Genomic DNA, 13,322 nt, shown 5'->3' with positions numbered 1-13,322 from the left:
AATGCGCTGCAGGGTTGCCAAGTTTTCAAGTTTTCACTTTTAGTGAGATTTAAACTGGGGTGGGGGGTGGGGGTTTGGGTGGTGAACGTAAATTGTTGAGGGGGGGGGGGTGTAAAATGGACACAAATTAAGTATTATATCGCGATCGATCGATCGCCGGTGGTTGGCGCCAGATCGAACTAGTAACTCATTGAATCATAGATGTGGATCAGAGGTAAATAAAGTAGATTTTTTCCGGCGTGAGAAATCGGATGTGTGGCGTGTAAGCGTGTGAAGACAGTCAAATGCGTGTGTCTCACGCTCAATGCGTGAGAGTTTGCAACCTTGGCGCTGCCAATTGTGTCTCAGGGTTGCCAACTCTCACGCATTGAGCGTGAGACACACGCATTTGACCGTTTTCACACGCTCTCACGCCACACTTCCGATATCTCACGCCGAAAAAAAATATCCAGTTTATTTACCTCAGATCCACATATACGATTCAATACGTTACTAGTTCGCTAGCTCTGACGCCATCCACCGGCGATATAACACTGAATCTGTGTCCATTTTACGTTCGCACACCAAAATACAACAAAATACACTCGCCACCGGCTTCAGGTTAAAATCTCACTCCAAGCGAACGTCAAAAGTTGGCAACCCTGTGTCTGCAAACGTGTGGACATTTCAGCCTACAAGAACTCAACATCAAATATGAGGAAACACGATGCGATAAGTTTGCTGTATGTATAATTTTGTGTAATGCTATATCTCTGAGGCATAACGTTTGTATGATGTAATTATTAAATGTATAACGCAGTGCAATACTAAAAACCAGTTCTCACACTGATTGTACACACTAGCAATATAGGATGATTAAGTCTGCTACAAATTGATTCAGTTGATGTCAAGTTGTAGCTACACGTATTAGCTGACAGTCTCATCAGTTAGTGCCTTTGTGGAACACATTAAAGTTACACAGGCCTAATAATTAGGAACAAACAAAAATACACATTATTTATAATAAATAATTTATATATATAATATAATATTTATTTATAATAAATTATTTTTATCATTAAAAGACATTGTTTCCCGTAATTCAATTTCCCATTATGTAATGTACTGACACGAGACAGTACTCATGCATTTACTCACTACTTGAGTAGCTTTTAATCAAAGTACTTTTTTACTTTTACTCAAGTAAATTTTTGGGATGCATACATTTACTTTTACTTGAGTAACATTTGGTTCAAGTAACTGTACTTTTACTTGAGTAAAATTGTTGAATACTCTACCCACCTCTGGTATTGTGTAACCCAGCCCTTTCGTTAGTGATTTCATGTGTTGCTCATTTGTCCTTGGCTGTTCATTTATGTGTAAGTGTAGTTTAATTATTGTTTCACTCTCGTCGTTCGGTGTCTTAGTTTCTTGTTGTACTTGGTGTTCAGTTATGTCTCTCCGTGTTGGTTATGTCTCATGTTCTGACTCCTTACCTGACCTGACCCATGCCTTCTTGTTCGACCCTGAGTTTGGAATACCCTTCATTAAATCTCGCTCTCCTCAGTATTTGTGTCCACCTCCTCCGCAACGCACACACAACTCTGCACAAAAATAGTCAAGGCAAATCACATGTGCTTTTTTTTTACAAATAGCTTGAGTGAATTGCTTGAGTGAGGTCAGCCCAGAAGAGAATATGGGTTCTGCTTTTGAGGTTCTGAAGTGTCTCCTCGTGTCTTCTCAGCGTTTTGTTTGTGGTTCTTATTGCCACTGTTTCCCTGCTCTCGCTCATTAGGAACAATGTCCATTGTGGAAAGCACTGTAGAAACACCTCAGCATTAAACTGAATCGAACAGAATTGAACTGAAACAAACCAAATTGAGGTCACTGAATCAAGTGAACTTAAGGAGCGCCTTTTTCATAGGAATCCTACGAAAGGGATTCTAGGGTTTCTTCTCCTGCAGTGGGAACTCTCTCTGTGTGGCTGAGTGCACCTACACCAGCATCCTACAGCACAAATGGGCTACTTAGGCTCCGCCCACTTACGCTCCGCCCACGCAATGTGGAAACACCTTTGGTGTTCAGTTCTAAAACAGAAAAGCAGAGGCACAAAGAAAGTGTGTTTCTTCTTTCTTTAATTTTCAAGTCCTAATCCATGAAGAGTTGGGCATCTGTAATCAAATATTTTCTACAGTTGTCTAATTTTTTATGTTGCATTATAAATGTATAATAGCTATGGATTTCATTAGGTGGCATTTGGGTTCATACAGCTATCTGCACAGATGTGACTGAAGCTGCACATTGTATTCATGCCATTGTGCTTGAGTAAACGTGAGAAAGTGAATAACGGTGATTAACAGTGACCTTGTGTGTGTAGTGTAGTGTTTTTCACTGTTTTTCACAAGCTCTAGCAGAGGTTTGAACCACATCCATTTTTCCTGTAAAATTCATTTCATCTGACTGCAGCAGATGCATCTAAGCATGACCTCATTGTGTTTCTTTCTATTCTACAATCTTCCCCATTTTATTTCCCCACACGTTTAAATTAGGCTCTATTAGGGCTCTTCACTTAAAAAGCTTTAAAATGCCCCAATAAGAGTTGTTCTCCTGCACAGCTGTATTGAGATAGGGTTGGTCGTTTTGTTTTGGCCGTTATGAGACAGTATCATGAGTCAGTGTTGCGGGTGAAGACGCTTCATGTCTCCCTCCTGCGTAATATGACTCATCCTGGGTCAGTGTGATAGCTGCTCTCTGCTTTTCTCTACCATTGACAGTGAGATCTCCAAGTTTAGATGGTTGGGGTATTTACTATTCCAGAGCTTAAAAGATAAACGTACGTGTACCTGTTCATGTATGCGTGAGAGAGAGAGAGAGAGAGATAGAGAGAGAGAGACGTGTGTGTGTGTGTGTGTGTGTGTGTGTGTGTGTGTGTGTGTGTGTGTGTGTGTGTGTGTGTGTGTGTGTGTGTGTGTGACACATTCAGGCACTCACTAATTCCATCTAGTCAATTTGCATAGCCCTGCTCTCTTCTGGAGGGTCTGGGCTAAAGCATGGTGGAGAAGATTGAGAAGGACTCTTCATCCGAGTGTGTGTGTGTGTGTGTGTGTGTGTGTGTGTGTGTGTGTGTGTGTGTGTGTGTGTGTGTGTGTGTGTGTGTGTGTGTGTGTGTGTGTGTGTGTGTGTGTGTGTGTGTGTGTGTGTGTGTGTGATCTTAAGGCCATTTATGACACAGATTGGAAGCACATATTCCTGAACTCCCTTGTTTGATGTTAGCTGACGTTGTTTAGCTCTCTAGTGTGTGTTATGGGTGAAGTTCAGAAGCTTCCTCTAGTCCTTGCCTGGTGTGATCCACTCTTTGGCTGCTATCTCCAATGAGTATGTGACCCTGTGTAATGGTTTCATGACCCGCTCCATTACTTGATTTTAATGTCCATTTAACAATTATCTTGTGCTTGTATATATTTTCACAGGGATGTCATGAAATGGAAAGAAATATTGCTAAGGCAACTCAAATAATGCTTATTAATTAGGTTAGTTGAGTAATTGACATTAGTAGTTTGGCATTTTATTTAAATTGTTTAGCTGTCTGGCTCAACTAGTAGAAGAAGGAAGGATTCATGCATCACTCTGTTTTCTAATCTTGCATTTGAGTTGAAACTGTGTTGAGTTGAGTGACTGTAAGTGAGTAGCAATGAAATACAGCTACAAATGAAACTCTGGCTTGGGACATGATGCTCTAACACCAGTGAACCCAGACGCTGGGGTAGTGTGCTTTACCTGGGTGACTGTGGGTAGGTACCCCCTCAAAGGTACCCCCCCCCCCCCCCACCCCCCCCACACACACACACACACACACACACACTCACACCAGGTTCATTCAGCTTGCAGGCTTTGCTGGCTTTGAGGGCATTTCCCACTTTTCTACCTGATCTCAGCTAAAAGTTGTTCTGCGCCTCCTTTTATGATCATTTCACAAGCTAAACACGTTTGTTTTCTTACCATTGCAGGTCACTTTTCCCCTTGGAAGAGCCCCAAACAGGTAAAATGAATCATAACCAAACCATAAGCTCAATGTCATTACCCAGCCACATAAGGGCTACCTTAACCTCTAACTGTAACTCATTAATTAACTAACAGCTGAAGGTGTTGTAAGTATTCCAGCTTTTTTGTAATATCAAGAAAACGTATTAAATAACTAATACAATTATATCAACAGATTATTACTTTATAAATATTTCTTTCACATATTTATGACACCAATTACCCACTGGCCTTTAAAACATACTGACTGCTGGCCATCACAAATGTAGCATTACAAAAGCAATACAAGCGAAAATATTTTGACTTACTTGTGAATGTCTATATTAGCTATTATCTTTGAACAGACCCCCAAAACATCTATTCACTCATTAAACATTCTAAGGGACCTATTACGCCAAACCTTTTCATTAAAGCAAATATTTAATTTGCACTACTGCCTTCAAAGGTCTCATGTTCACAGTTAGTCTGCTCATATAACTATTTAACATTCTCACACCTGCTGTCTATGTGACCCCACACCAAGATGCTTTTGTGGTTTCTTACAGTCAGATGTTGTAATAATCAAAGCTTGTGTTGGTCCATTGGACGTAGACAGATGTTAAAGGAAGGGCATTCCTGCTTAATGTTGCTGTATTGCACCATAAAGTTCACTTTCTCCTTCTTTATTTAGTTTTCTCTCCCTCTTACTCTGGTATCTCTCTCTCTCTCCCTCTCTTTACCCAGTCTCTCTCTCTCCCTCTTCACCCAGTCTCTCTCCCTCTCTCTTCACCAAGTCTCTCTCCCTCTCTTCACCCAGTCCTTGCTCTTTCTCCCTCTTTACCAAGTCTCTCTCTCTCCTCTCTCTCTCTCTCTCTCTCTCTCTCTCTCTCTCTCTCTCTCTCTCTCTCTCTCTCTCTCCTCTCTCTCTCTTCACCAAGTCTCTCTATCTCTCTCTCTCTCTCTCTCTCTCTCTCTCTCTCTCTCTCTCTCTCTCTTTCTCCTCTCTCTCTCTCTCTTTCTCTCTCTCTCAATCCCCACCCACAGTTTTCAGTTCCCCGTTCAGCAGGGGTGTAATCAGAGATGACGTGGGAACGTTTTCCCTAGGCCCAAAGCTATATTAGATTTTTTTTCCCTCTTATCGAAGAGACGGTCCAAAACTTAAAAAGAACAGTCCAAAAATCCAGAGACTGTGGGTTTCAAAGTCAGCTCAGTATTTGGAATATTATTCATTGATGGATATGTCTCATTTCCTTTGTCATACCACTACTCTAAGATATTTAATGTCTGGGAGTGTCATAGTCATATTATGATGAATTAATAAATAGAGGTCAGGAATGGATTCACGACTGAATGTGATACGTCCGTATGTCATGCGAGATATCATTAGTGATCGTGTGCTGCTGCTTGTGACATGTGTACCATCTAAAGGTTTAATGCATACGCCAGCAACCAGGCTTTAATTTACATCTCTGCTTTAATCTCTAAAATTGTATTCAAGCAATTCATGTTTTGTTCTATGGTGTGTAATTTATTTGTATAGAGGCAAATAGTTCTTAGTGAATTGTGTTATTGAGTGAATGGTGAAGTATTCACCCAAGCAGAAGGGCGTGTGAGAACTGCCATGCCTAATTTCCTGCTCCAACGTGTTATCAAAATGCCTCATAACTGAATATGAGGAACGGCTGAGAAATGCAAATGTAACAGACGGTATTATATCTTGAACGTGCCTTTGACACTTATTATGAATACTTTAACTATGATGTAAAATAATAAAACATACAGTTAAAACAATGTGCAATATATATATATATATATATATATATATATATATATATATATATATATATATATATATATATATATATATATATATATATATTAGTGGTGGGCCGTTAACGGCGGTCGTTAATTTGATACTCTTATCGGGCGAAATAAAAATTATCGCCGTTAATCTATCCTTAAAGTTGGGTTGGGAGCTGGGTCAAAATGGTTAAGCAAACTATGATGACTTTCAACTTGATAGTTTAGCTCGGCTGTATTCCTAACCAAATTGCACAGTAGGGGTGAGAACGAGTTTTTAAACCTGTGAATTACAAATCGTTCCTGTGTTTACATGGATGCAGCCACGAAGTCGCAAGGTTTGCTTCATGGAAAATTCATGTTTAGGAACGTAAAGTGTTACCGGAGCGGAGCTCGGAGCGGTCGTTTTCTGCATGGTCCTAGCGTTAGATTCGTCGCTATTTAAATATTTATTTTTAACCGTTAAAACTACAGAGGACCAAAACTGACTTTTGAAAATTACGTCTGTGAGGTTAAATGTACTAAATGTTGGCTTACATTTCAAATATCATGTTTAGCTGAATAAACATGTTATTTAATGTACAGTATGTAGGCTTACAAATTCATGTTTAACTGAATAAACCGTTGAACACGAGTAGCCTACATTTTATTGAGCATGTTTTTTTTCTTCAAGTATCAAAGTAGAATAGCTTTCTCAAGCAGTCATTGATGCATTTTGGAAACAGGAGATGAGCCCCTGGTCTAATGCACCCTCTGTATTAAGAAACCCTATCTCAAAAACTGACTTTTAGTCATTACTTGGGCAGCATGCATATGAGCTATTTAAATATAGATTAATCTAGATTAATCTAGATTAATTTCAAGATTTCAGTGAGATTAATCTAGATTAAAAAAATTTATCTATGCCAACCCCTAATATATATATATATATATATATATATATATATATATATATATATATATATATATATATATATATATATATATATATATATATAATATTATATATATATATATTATATTATTATATATATATATATATATATATATATATATATATATATATATATATATATATATATATATATATATATATATATATATATATATATATAATTTCATAGTATTCACAATAGTCATAGTGCAGGTGAATCCATAAATACTTGCATGCTTTATAGTAAAATACATTGTGCATAGCAAAGATTTCATTAACCCTTAATGCTCTTACAATTTCATGTCTTCATTTGACCAAATTCAGCCCTAATTGCTCTATAACATCTTACACGTATTCCAAAGTCTCCCAGTATTTAAGGAATCGCTGCTTAGCCAATAGCTGTCCGTGTGTGTGTGTGTGTGTGTGTGTGTGTGTGTGTGTGTGTGTGTGTGTGTGTGTGTGTGTGTGTGTGTGTGTGTGTGTGTGTGGTCTTGGCAGTCGGCGCTGCTGACACGCAGGCGTTTTTGTTTTTTTGTTTTTTTAATCCGCTCCTCTCTCGGCCCGTTCTGCTTGCTTGGCGGTGGCCGTGCCAGATTAACACGCTGGCGCTGACCCACTCTGATAAGAACTGGCATCGTCTTCATCTCTGCCCTCTCCTGCGTTACCTCCTGCCTCCTATAATTACGCCTCTGCTGCTCTGGGCTCTGCCACGCTCCCGTGTTATTAGGCAAAGGGGGCGGAGCTCCGGCCTCACTACCTGCTTGCTATTCTACAGACGTGCTGCTCTCTGCAGTTCCCTGCACCTAATTTCCTGCAGTTCTCGTTATAACAAGGTTGGGATTTTTTTAAGGTGAGGAGGATGGGATCTTTATTTAAGCGTAGGTGCCGTTGAATCGAGTGTTTAGGCTAATATGGAACACAGCCGACATGTTCGGTTTAATTATTCTGCCTCTCTGCTGTCTAACAGAAGCACAGTCCAAGATTTGTGTTCGAGTGTCTTTTGTCCAAAAGAATGAGTTGAGAGTTGAGAGGAGCAGTTTCAGTGCGTTCCCGTGGGGTGCTGACTATCTCACACTGTGTTTGCAGGTTTTGGACAACTGGGATTCCCAGAGCGGCCTTTCAGCTCCTGCTCTCCCCCACAGCGCCCCCTACCTGCGCTGGCCCTCAGCTGCAGAACCCCCCCAGGGCTTTGACCTGAGCAAACCTGACCCTTTTGACCTGTACACCAAGTCCAGGGCCATATATGAAAGTAGGCGTAAGTAACGCAAACATCTCCCCTGTCCTCCGAGAGTCGCGGAAGTTTCTGCCGCGCTCTCTTCACGAGGGCTGCTGCGTGCAGGAGCTCCCGTAGCTCAAATCCATCTGCGGACGCCCTCCCGCAGGGCGCAGGGAGTGGACCGGTTCCCACGAGCACTCGCTCAGAGGAGCATCACCCGTCTTGCACGTTACCCAGTCCCCGAGGGTTATGGAGCGGAGAACATTCCCACTGGTGTTCATACACATTCTTATCTTCCGCGGTGGGCAGATCTTGTGTTTGTGCGTCTTGCATCATGGCTCAACACACCCTATACACCTACTCACCAAAAGGACTGTCTGGAAGTCTTCCACAGGCTTGGCATTCTCTCACCATCCCTCTAGTTGATATAACGCTAGACGCTATTTATACAAGAACACTCAGTACACTTGCGGAAGCAGTTAAGCGGGGAGGGACCCTACACCATTTAGAAATTCCTGTGCCACCCACTCCATCCCGTGGAGTGAAAGAGGGCATATTCCCTCTCGGTGGAGGACACTGTGTTATTGCTTACTGTAATATCTTATAGCCTTCAGCTCCACCACCTGCTGGGGAACTTATTACCGACTGGAGATCCGGGACTGAGCTCACTGTGTACATGGGCACCGTATAATAGTACATGCTTGCAAATAATGTGTTGTGCCACAGAGGGCCATCCACCCCCTCACCCACACACGTGCCCCCACAACCCCCCCTACTCACCCCCCCTGGGTCTGTTTGCATGTTTTCTGCTGGATTTCTTTATTTCTTTATAAAGCCTTGTGATGTCGTGTTGTGACCTGTTCTCCCAAACCACCTGCGGTGTTGCAGATGGTGAATTTGCAACGACAGCTCCGTGTTACCTGCGTTGTGAGTCAAGTGCACCTGGTTCTCCGTTCACACTCGTTCGTCTGTTTCTCCTCCCCTCAGGCTAGAGGGGGTACACTGCCCAATCAACAATGTGCCACCATTTGTTGAAAGCAGGACGAATGTATTTCAGAACTGAATAAAATGTTTTAAAAATGCAGACGGGGGCGCGAGACGAAGGCTGTGTGCGTGCAGATGAGGGCGGATAAGATGATGGTGCGTGTAAAGCGATGTTCACAGTGGCCGTACGTGTGCAGACGAGGATGCGTAAGACAAAGCCACCCAAACCCGGTTCGGCTCCTGCCGTGGAGACACGCTGCCCAGTAATAGCAATAATGCAGCTAACAGGAAGAAATGGTTCTGTAGTAAGAACACTTTGTGCACTGTGTCTTTTTCCTTCCTCCTGGGTCATTTTCTTTTTCGTTCCCACTCTCAAATAGTTCACAAATGCTCTGCATTTTGTGTCTCTTGTGTTGAAATGAAAGGAGCTAGCATGGCTAACCCTGGCGGGTTGGTTTTATTTGATTTAAACGTGTTTTGTAAGGTCATATGTAAATGAGTAGTGAAAAGAAAGTGGTTCACTACTACTATTGGGTCTGCGGGAGGTTGTGAGGTGTCCTCCTATTTGTTATTAAACTGCTCATACTGTTCAGAGTATATATATATATATTATATGTATATATTATACATGATCTGTCTTGACTTGCATTCTGGCAGATTGCTGGATCAGAGATTATGTGAGAAGTCTGATAATAGTGGTGTATTTTGTAAATTTTCAAGTGCATGCGTGAATACGAAAGTGTATGCGCGCGTGTGTGTGTGTGTGTGTGTGTGTGTGTGTGAGTGCATGTGTGTGTGTGAGAGAGAGAGAGAGAGAGAACTGTGATTTATGGGCTCTCCATGCTGTCTCTCTTTCAGAGCCTGGCTTGCCCCGCCCCGTGTACCCACAAGACCCCTCAGGTGAGCAGCTGTCCCTTGACACACCAGATAGAGCCAGTCAGACCCGATTCTACTGCAGAAAGTACACAACAACAAATTAGAACCTGAAATCTCTGCCGCTAGACTCTGGGGACACACTGTATCTTGTTTCAGAGAAATCTACTAGTGTCATTAAATCTGCTGTATCAAAACCAGCAGGTACAATGTGTTTCCACTCAAAACACAACTTGGCTACCTTGATCCAGACAAATTCATAGAGTGACAATCTTTAGAATCTGAGTCATTCCAAATCAGTTCATTTTCAGCACTCTCTCTGATGATTAAAATACTCTGTTTAGTGCCTGCATGTGTATCCATGACCATCAAATGCATCCTGTAATGTTTAGTCAGTTGGATGAACATATTTCATTCAGAAAAGCACATCAGAAATGTCATAGATAAATGTCATGAAGCATTCATGTTGGCTACAGCACGTTTACATAACCTGGTTGTGTCTCTCAAGAATAAAATACTGAGAGAAACCAGCGAAGTCAAACGTTGAAGCAACACCTTCAGCAATGTGTTCATTCAAAAGTGTAGTATTCACTTCTGTCCAGCTGCACATACAGAACCTGGTGTTAATTCAATGTGGATTCAACACTCGTGTGTTTGTATATTCGTTCATGTCTCTGTGCAAACATGAGTGCCGTGGTGAGGAGCACAGACGCTCTAATCTCACCTTCTTCCATGGTAGTAGCGTTCCAGGAGGTGGAAGTCAACCTCTGCAGACAGAAATCCGGCTTCGGCTTCCGGATCTTGGGCGGAGAGGAGGCGGGACAGCCTGTGAGACCGGAGGCCCAAGAGAAGGCTCGTACTCCAGAGCACACACACACACACACACACACACGCACAAATGTACTCATTCACTACGAGTGTCCACTATTGTAGTGTGTAAACATGTGTAGCATAAGTATACACCCCGACACAAAACAAAAGGACTAGTGTGTATATTTTACACTTTGTGGTGAGCACACACATGCTGAGAAACACTACATGTCTAAGTAAGAAATATATGGCATGCACTGAAAGGAAGGTGAAATAAGGTAAAAGCATAAGAGACATTTTGAAGGGTATGAGGTGTGTGTGGATGTTTGGGTGTGTGTGTGGATGTGGGTGTGAGTCTGTCATGTCTGGAGAAACACGTCAGTAAACAGTGTTCATTTACGCTGAAACTAACACTAACAAACTGTTAATTTAGAGTGAGGATGTAGAACACCTCCATTTACACACATCTGTACAGCGAGGTACTAATACACATAAGTGCACAGTGTGATTGACTGCTGCCTTTTTACCGCTCTGTACAATTATCACTACGCCGGTTGTTTATATTGGGCTTATAATGGGAATAGGGTTGTGCTGTGGTCGATTGGATGATATAGTGCTACCATAGTTTGAGTTAATAATGTTTTATTAAATTAGTGAGAGTCCTCGGTTCTGTTGCAGTTTTGATGTTTTACAGTACTAACGTAAGACTAGGAAAGCAATATGTGTAGGTGGGAGTCAAATCATTCAGGACAGTGTGATAGTCATGGCTAACCGTTACACCAGAGAGGTGAAGCATTTTCTGATGAACGGCTGTGCTAAAGTTCTAGATGTTCCATTCCATTTTGGCAGTAATGTGTTTCAGTGTCTGTGACTGTACATTCAAACAGTATTGTGTAACCTGTTATGTAAAGAGATATATAGTCCAGGCTAAATCAGTTTGCCATCCAGTGATCATATGGATATTATTTGAACAGCTACAACAACCCACAGCTGGTCAGAGCATACTAGCTCACAGCTAAAACTATACTAGTTTACAGCTTGTATAATCACTAACTCAAGTCAAACCACCATGCAATCACCATCCCATGAAAAAACTTAGATAACCATTTACACACCTTTGTTGTAATGTACAGTAATATAAAAAATGTCCCATATACAAAACTTTGCTTGATGGCAGCAAAGAGTAAAATTTAGATTACAATGCCCCAGTGTGTGTGTGTGTGTGTGTGTGTGTGTGTGTGTGTGTGTGTGTGTGTGTGTGTGTGTGTGTGTGTGTGTGTGTGTGTGTGTATGTGTGTGTGCGTGCGTGTGCGTGTGCGTGTGCGTGCGCGTGCGTGTGCGTGCGCGTGCGCGTGTGTGTGTGTGTGTGTGCGCGGTGGGGTACCCAAATACATAAGAATGCAAAGCAGGAAACTTGAAAGAGGATTCACACAGCAGCACGTTCATGACACGTGAATATGTGAAACATAAGCGCCCATCGTAATGGGCTAGAACTACAACCTGGCCAGTTGGACAACATTCTCCTCATTATCGACTTAGATGTTGGAAAACAAAGTTTTATGGAGCCTAGATATTTTAACGATGTTTAAAGTAGTAAAATATATTAAGAAACCTACTACAGTATCAATTTGATAGTTTAGAAGAAGGCCTATTGAGTTTAGACTATTGAGTTTCATTTTGACGTTTACCTTCTATGTGTAAATGTCACCTACCAATTTAGTAGCCTACAATTTCACTTAATTACTACCATTTTAACTCACTTTTTAACTTAAAATTTCAGTCTGAAGCTTTAATGATGCTTCACCAGGCACTCCAGGAGGGTTTTTGTTTTGGCTGCATTCAGACTGTTGCGATTAATGCGATAGCTCACAATTACCAATGCAAGCAGTTCGTTATGCAGGCGGTTACAAACTACGTTTTAGAGAGGGTGTGACACGCAGTGCCCCTGATTCAGCTGACTGCTCACTGAAATTGGCTTGGGCAGGTTTAAGACTGTTGATTTAACATGTATCTTCAGACTATGTTTGGCACTAAATAGTTTTTTTTTTTTTCACACTGACTTGTTAAACTGGTCATTTGTTGTTTACCTAACTGGGTTACAGTAGTGTGTGACCATACTGTGCTGAAGACGTGTGTCATTTTGAACTGTACTGATGTGTTTCATGCAGATCCTAATTGGAGCGATTATAGAGAACAGCCCGGCAGACAAGGACGGCCGTCTGCGCCCAGGAGACGAGCTGCTGTCGGTGGACGGCGTTCCTGTGGCAGGGAAGCCACATCGTTACGTCATTGACCTAATGCACGGGGCGGCCCGCAACGGACAGGTCAAACTCACCCTGCGAAGGAGAGTGCAGCCTACAGGTCAGAGACTAAAGGTCAAGTAGAATTCACCAAGGCACAGTGGTCACAAACCTGTCCTGTTTCGATTATGATACAGGATTTTAAATTACTGAAACCAAATATTACAAATATAAATATTACTGACTTCAGCAGGTAGTGCATGAAGTTGAACATTTCAGTCATGTATTCCATAGTCCTTAGTCAATATTTACCAAAACCGATCTTCATTTTTGAAAATGTTACCCTGTGTCAGACACACCTAGGTAAATTTCACTGACATAAGATTGATTTTTTTCTGAATGATGTAAAAAGATATGATTGTTTAACTTGTGACTAATCTAAACCACCATGTAGATCCAGTAGATT

The 13,322-nt window shown here is 41.6% G+C and overlaps 1 protein-coding gene across 8 annotated transcripts in view; it reads left to right on the top strand.

Moving 5' to 3' along the window:
* The window catches only part of magi2a (membrane associated guanylate kinase, WW and PDZ domain containing 2a), a 228,443-nt gene that overhangs the window by 198,305 nt on the left and 16,816 nt on the right, over nt 1–13,322 (top strand). For 4 of the 8 annotated variants that reach the window (XM_076992941.1, XM_076992939.1, XM_076992938.1 and 1 more), the window contains 5 exons: nt 3,987–4,018; nt 7,820–7,988; nt 9,792–9,833; nt 10,546–10,658; nt 12,785–12,977. In XM_076992941.1, coding sequence (XP_076849056.1) covers nt 3,987–4,018; nt 7,820–7,988; nt 9,792–9,833; nt 10,546–10,658; nt 12,785–12,977 — 549 coding nt within the window. The remainder of the gene's footprint in view (nt 1–3,986; nt 4,019–7,819; nt 7,989–9,791; nt 9,834–10,545; nt 10,659–12,784; nt 12,978–13,322) is intronic. The other 4 variants (XM_076992945.1, XM_076992943.1, XM_076992940.1 and 1 more) reach the window with 3 other exon arrangements.

This window comes from Brachyhypopomus gauderio, unplaced genomic scaffold (genome assembly GCF_052324685.1).
Source record: "Brachyhypopomus gauderio isolate BG-103 unplaced genomic scaffold, BGAUD_0.2 sc100, whole genome shotgun sequence".
Taxonomy (NCBI): Eukaryota; Metazoa; Chordata; class Actinopteri; order Gymnotiformes; family Hypopomidae; genus Brachyhypopomus; species Brachyhypopomus gauderio.
This window is presented reverse-complemented; position numbering and strand designations above follow the sequence as displayed.